Below are 7,073 nucleotides of genomic sequence, written 5' to 3'. Positions count from 1 at the left end.
TGAAAAAATATCAGAATCTTCTTGTAACATTCATGCATCCTGCTTTGTCTAGTAAAAGTTTCGCAACTATACTGTGTAAAGCTCTGATTATCGTGGGCATTCCATCATTGATGTGAGAAAATGTTTCCTTTAAAAAATGATCTCAAGAAATGCACAAAACAAAGAGCTTAAAGTGAATCTTCTTTCCGAAAGACTTATGTTGAAAACGCGTAGAAAAAAAAACTATTGACGATATCTGTATTAATGTTGGTGACAAGAATGTATGAAATGCAAAAACCAACGATACTTTATGCCGTTCAATTGCTAATGTTGCAATTAGAAACTTGGAAGGGGTAGAAGGCACACAAGAACGTATTTGGTTGCATCGGAAGTTCTGTAAACACTAAGTGGTTCGACAGTTGCCCATCTCTTTAACAATATCGCTGAGTATTCTCTGATTGGAATGCATAGAACACAATAGGGTTCATGCTGTCACTCATGGAGTTGCATACATAAAAAGTGCAGCGAAAGTTGTTAAGTTTCTATTCTCAAGTATCACCTGTCTGGAACACGCACTAAATAAATTTGCATGGGAAATATGTTTTTACTTTCTCGACGTTAATTCTCTAGTGTCGTGTGTGGGAAAAAGATATTTATGAAACCTCTCTTGCGAACCAGTGTTTTTCGTGAACTAATCCCTAATCCTTCTCTCCCACCACATTCTATCTTAACGAAATGGCATGCATTGAGTACAGCTATTCTCTATTATAGAAAGAACTTCCAATCCATTGAAAGAATCATTGCTAGTATTTCTAGTAAGGATGGTGCGTCTTCAATTAAGATTGATCAGAGTTTGCTTAAGAAACTTTCCTTGGAAAGGGAGCTAGCTTACATTGCAAAACATTTACTAGGTGTCAGATACTATTACCAAACTTAAAGAAAAGAAAAAAAAACAGAATTCATGTAGCTCTCTTAAAACCTTCAATGATACTGCCAATTATCTGAATGTTGTACCTGGTGATAAAGTGTAATTCTGTTGTAAGTGCTAACTTTTTTTTTAAGGAATACTGCTAGTGTTATGAAAGTTGATGGTGATGTAGGTGGTGTCAATGGCATGAATCCTTCCCAAATTACTAGTTTTTCAATATCTTTCACTCATATCTGTAAGATATGGAAAATCATTTTCATATCTGAAGCGATTTTTTCCTAATAGGAGACAAAGTATTCCGTTTGAACATCTTCAGAAGTTGTTGATCTCTTAAGTAAAAACAAAACTGATAGCTTAGTGTAAAACAACTTCATTTTTAGTATTTCTAGTGGTTAGTATATTTCCCAAACTTGTAACGGAACTGCGTAGGAATAAAAAGTTATAATGTTTTTGCCTTTATTATTTCGTTTTATTGTTACTACTGAAGAATAGTGAATGGATTGTTAAATTTCATACTTAACGGGATACAAAATTTGCAAATTTCGAGAAATTTTAAATTGGAATTACTATCTGTAAAATGAAACATTCTACTGCTTATGGTCGATATATTTTTTTATTTAATTAGTAAATAAATTATAGGCTATTAGAATTTTAAAAAAATAGCACATGCGTTTGTTTTGTTTGTTTTATTTTGTCATTTTATTTGCCATTTTTGAGTTTTGATTCGCTCTTTGGTTATTCATTTTTGTATTTATGATTTTGCCATTAATTCCATGCTCCATTTTTACTATTAGTTTTTCACATTCACTTTACCAATCCAGTGGTTCAGTTAAGAACAATTTCCTGAGAAAAGAGAAGAATTTCCAGATTTCTGATCTTCAAAACAGATGTTTGGAATCAGAAGACTGGAAAGTAAACATAAAGATATTGGTTAAAAAATATAATAATGATGAATACTCTTAGTTCTAAGCAACAAATACAAGATTGATCCTGGGCAGAAGTAATATGGGTAATTATGGGTATTAGTGATAGTCCTATTAAAACTATTTAATTGAAAACAACAATTAACTAGAACAACATCTTAAAGTACATTTATACAACACATTTAGAATTGGTGGCGCTGTGGAAAAGCTACAAGACTCCTTCTATTTCGGATTTTCTAAGCCTAGAATGACCACTGTGGTAGTTGCTACACGTTTTATTTGCATAGCTTTAAGAGAGACAAATCCAGAATTACTCCAATATGAACATGTGAACATATCAAAGCAACCATTGATAAAAAAAAGTCATATACAAACATATAGGGATCCTAACATGCTTTTGATTGTGTAGCTCTTTGTATACACATTAGTAAATTTAGATAATAACATTATTTGGGGATTTGTTGAATTCATGTTTCTCTAATACTAAAAAGGTAATCCAAATTCTTCATATAAACGACAGCAATAAAATTCTGTCAAATGAGAAAATGCATAGAAAATTCTTTCAGGACTATGTTTACTTGTAGAATTTACATTCTACCTTCTATATCTTAACGAAATACTCTGAAATATAGAAAGTAGTAGTAAACTCTTTTCTTCTACACTTCATTATTATAACTGAAAAACATTAAAAAAAGTTTGCCAAAAGCATATTTAATTGTTTTCTGCAAGTAATTAAAGCTGAAAACAGATACAATGATTTGTTTTTACAACCATAAATCGTGAAGTTTCTAATTTTTTTGAACACAATAACATTTTAAGGTATGCATCTAAATAAATTTTCATGACAAGAATATATAAAATCCTAATCAGAAAATTAGTTCAGAATACGAAATCAAAATGAAATGTAGTCTCTAGAGTCAATTTTGTATCTGTACTATGCAATATAATTTTCTCATGTTAAATATGCGATTGCCTTCTGCGGATCTTCGCTACAACTTCAGAAGACGTAACTTCGGATTACAACGTAAATGTGTAGTAATTGTTCATTATTTAGTCACAAGCAAACCTAGATCAACACAAGTTTCTTTTAAGTTAATAAAATCGAAAAGAGTCGAGCAATTTAGTTAGGTTCTATAATATAATGTAAAACTTTTTAAAGTGCTGATAACTATAAGATCCAATATTATAATTCGTTTATATTGTATTGATAAATGGCCACGGAAAATCGGTATGCTCAGTTTTGCTAGAGACTACAATTTGTAGAACGATTTACGAATACAATTCTCACTTACTGGATTGGGGTTGCGATGGCTCAGTGGTAGAGTGTTCATATCTGGTGTATGGTGTCCCGGTTTCAAACCCTGCTCCCGCCAAATGAACTTTGTGGTGGACAAACATCGTGTGCGTGGGTTTCCTCGGGGTTTTCCAGTTTCCTCCCCCTTTCTTCATTCCACCATTTCATTAATTTCTCATAACCACCGTCTTCATTACCCTAACCTTCATAACCCTGGGACGTAAATCTCAAAAATTTCATTTCATTTCATTTCTCTTACTGCATTTGTAATCTGTATTATTCTTCGTGCGTACAGATTGAATGAAAAAGGACATGAAAGGAAAAATATTTGAATGAAAAGATAATTCTTTGCTTTATTCATTTAAATTTTGTTCAAACTTTAAAAATGAATAGGAATAATTAGTAGTTTTATCTTCATTGACGATTAAACAAAATGTCAGAGAAGTACACGTGCTGCAGGAAACTAAAACGTATGGAACAACGTTGGAAAATTGATAGTGTGAACACGACGGGGATGGAGTAACTGGCGCTAAATTCCAGACTCAAGTTCAATTTTCTGCTAGATTAATGATCACTGATTAATAGAATTCAAGTTTGGGGTTCCACTTTATAAAAAAAAGGCTATATGAGATGTGGTCTAACAGCTCAATGTGGATTTGAACCACGGATCTCTCACCTGGGATCAAACCTGTGTCTCCCGCGCCGAAAGAAATTATGCTAACTATTTATGAAGATCATCGACCAGGCTTATTTTTCCTACATGCATATTTTCTAATAAACAGTTAAACTACAATTACAGAATGGTATTCAACAAAGGCAATCATTTGTCTTTTCGAACAGAAATGATAGTCCAACTGTTTAACGCAATGTGTGTCTTGATTGTCTACTTCTGAATAAGAAAAAGTAATTGAGGGGGAGAGCGCAACAGTGGTCTAACCCACATTTTTAAAAATGGAGAAAAATCAAGTTCAATTTAAACACGTGTAGGTTTGGGTGCAATATAACAAAAGCAAGCACAAGTGATTGAATATACATACATTGTACAAAAAGCCACGTGTGATTAAGCTTGATTTTTCTCCATTTTTAAAAAATGTGGGTTAGACCACTGTTGCACCCACTCTCCCAATTATAAAATTTGGTCTTCAAGAAAGTCAAGAAGCAATATTTTAAGAATAAAGTTAGATTCCACTTGTTACTAAAAACTTTTCTTTGAAGAGAAAATGTGTTGTTTGCGGTTGCATAAATCTTGATTATAATATTGGCTCTGTATGAAAGTGGAAAGTAATATTACCCAGTTTTGATTACTAATAGAGAAACGAAGTAACTTTTAAGTGTTATCTTCCAACAAATTCTCATATATGCCTAAAAACGATTAAGTGCCCCTTAACGAGGGACGTAGTACTTAAAAGTGTCCCTTTGTACCTAAACTTTCTCTATAGAATTATTTCCGTCTTTACCTGAGGATGTTGAAACGTGGATATTTAGCTAGAGTGTATATTAATTCATTTGTGAAACCTTGATCCGATTACGATAGGTACAATAATTCTCGAGCTATGGAAAGTAAAATTAACTTTCCGTTGTTTTCTGCATCTTTAAACTCTGCAAATATGAATTTTGCTCTCTACGCTCAATAGACATTTATGTTTCTTTTGAGGTCTTCTAAAAAGTTGTTATTGCCTTTGTTATGACCATTATTTCAGAACCCTGTGTGTGTAAATGTTGAAATGGACCATGCAACATTCCAATATTATTTATTGGCTCTGCATATCACCTATACGTATATGCATATGACTTTACACACGTGTACACACACATAGATAAACTAGTTGCTGGTGTCCCCAATTATATCTAGAAATATCGGTGCTGGTCATCTATTTTAAATGCATTCCACAGTAGCAGATATGGAAGAATATTAACTATTTTAGTGCTTAACTAATATCACACTAAAACGTCATGCCCAAGGAAACGTGTGTTCTAAAGTTCTCGAAAGTTAGCATAAACAGAAGAAATAATGTGATAAAATTTTGTTGAATACACCGAAGCGATCGAAAGCAAATTTTTGCAACCTAATGCCACTTACAGGTTTTAGATGTTAGAGTCCTAACATTTTTTTTCTATTAAGATCTGATGGGATTTGTGGGAGAAGAGATTCCTCTCCAACAGCGAAAGAATAAATTAAGTCGTAAAAAAATCGTTTTTTTAGAATAAAATAGTAATCATTATGACAAACATTCAAGTTTAAAAGTTAATTATACTGTGTTTTTGCTACACAAAATTAACTATGGTGTGTACTGTCTTCCTATTATGGTGTTATAATCATATAATTTGTTTAGTATTGCTTTCACTGTAATAGGTCTAAGGGTCTCGTATACCACTGAATTTTTTGTATTAACAAAAATTATTTCAACTTTCTTGTCAAAATGGGTATGAGGATCTACCCTCAAGTGTGTTGTTTTGTATGGTTCGATGAGATGTATTGCTTGACTTACAGAAACTTGTCAGTTTAATAAAAGGAAATTGGAAATAGAATGACTTCAGATGTCTAAGTTCGCAACAGTTAGTCGAGGCCCATTACCGAGCTGTTTATGGTATTTTTCTAGGGAAACTACATCCAATGTGAGGAAAAATAGAATGGCAATGTGTAGTGAATTGAGGAGACGGTTGTAACATCAAATGGATGAACTCTCCGATTTCAAAAGAGAGTTACCATAATTACTGGCTGTTGGTCGTTTAGAGCAATAACATTGCGTGTCTATGTTAGGCGTGTCGTCCTAAGACAGTGTTCAAGGTGAACACTCACGGAAAGAGCCTCTTACAAAGGAGTAACAGTGAGTGGAAATCAATCCTCAGCTAGAGACACTTCCGAACATTAAAACGAATTGTGGTTAAGGACAGTCGTACTAGTGCGGTGCAACTGACGGAGAAAACTTAAGCAGTATCTCTCACAGCGTATGCCAACAATAACAGTCCAATACGAATAATGTAACATGAACACGCGAGGTTGTGTCGCACAGGTGAAATTTCTGATAATGTAGCATAACGTTTGTAGCACTACGTAAATAATGCTGCGAAAAAGCCACATGGATTGCTGATTACTGGAAACGTACGATATAATTAAATGAGTCGTTGTTCATTTTATCACGGCTATGTTTAAATATAGTAGACACCCGAAGAAGCGTACATTCCGCAATGTCTCCGGATAATGCTGCTGGAGCTGTTGCGACGTAGTTTCAGGAAAATCAAGGTTAATATGGAAACCTCCCTTGCTCGTCCAATTTCAGAACCCGATCCATTGAACCAGACTTTAGTTGATCGCCTTTTGAAGATACGGATTTGGCACAGACTTTCTCCTTTATCTTCAATCACAAAATTGCATAACGTAATGCACGCTCAACAGTGTAATATTCAAATAGCTACTGTTCACGACTTCTATGAGTCAATTCTCCGTCACTTAAAAGTTGATCAGATGGCGAAAGATAGTCTAACTGCCACATTAACCTGGTAAGTTTAACTTTCTAAGATATGTTTCCATTAAATTGATAAGTATCTATATGTCTCTCCTTTCGATATTTCGTTCCTTCATTTATTTGTCCATGATATTGTACAGCACGTCTCAAAATTCTTTCAAATAGGGAATACTTGTTTATTCAAAATGTTCTACGAGCCACTGTGCTTTTGTTCGCTTGAAAAATCACATATAATCTTCAAGAATATCATGTAATAACTCATTCGTATGTTGAATTAGAATTTTTGTAATATGTATCCTTACGTAATTAATTTGTTTATTTATCGAGCATATAAAAATGTGTAATTTAGATTCTCAACTATAGCGTGATACAGAATTCACTTCAATTTTATTTGTTTGTCTTTCTTGACTAATAATAAATGTAGAAGTACAGCAATAATAGGACATGAGAACCAGTTACGACCTGAAGATCCAAGTTTGGGA

General features: G+C 33.3%; 1 protein-coding gene across 1 annotated transcript in view; it reads right to left on the bottom strand.

Moving 5' to 3' along the window:
• Positions 1–1,578: 1,578 nt before the first annotated feature.
• Positions 1,579–7,073, bottom strand: part of LOC145683510 (uncharacterized) — a 29,233-nt gene continuing 23,738 nt past the window's right edge. Inside the window, exon 5 of the mRNA XM_081754852.1 lies at positions 1,579–1,812. Within this exon, the coding sequence (XP_081610978.1) occupies positions 1,786–1,812 (27 nt within the window). The 3' untranslated portion in view covers positions 1,579–1,785. The remainder of the gene's footprint in view (positions 1,813–7,073) is intronic.

The sequence above is a fragment of the Thermobia domestica genome, chromosome 4 (assembly GCF_964235325.1).
Source record: "Thermobia domestica chromosome 4, izTheDome1.hap1.1, whole genome shotgun sequence".
NCBI lineage: Eukaryota > Metazoa > Arthropoda > Insecta > Zygentoma > Lepismatidae > Thermobia > Thermobia domestica.
Note: the sequence above shows the minus strand (reverse complement) of the source record. Positions and strands in the feature narration are given on the sequence as shown.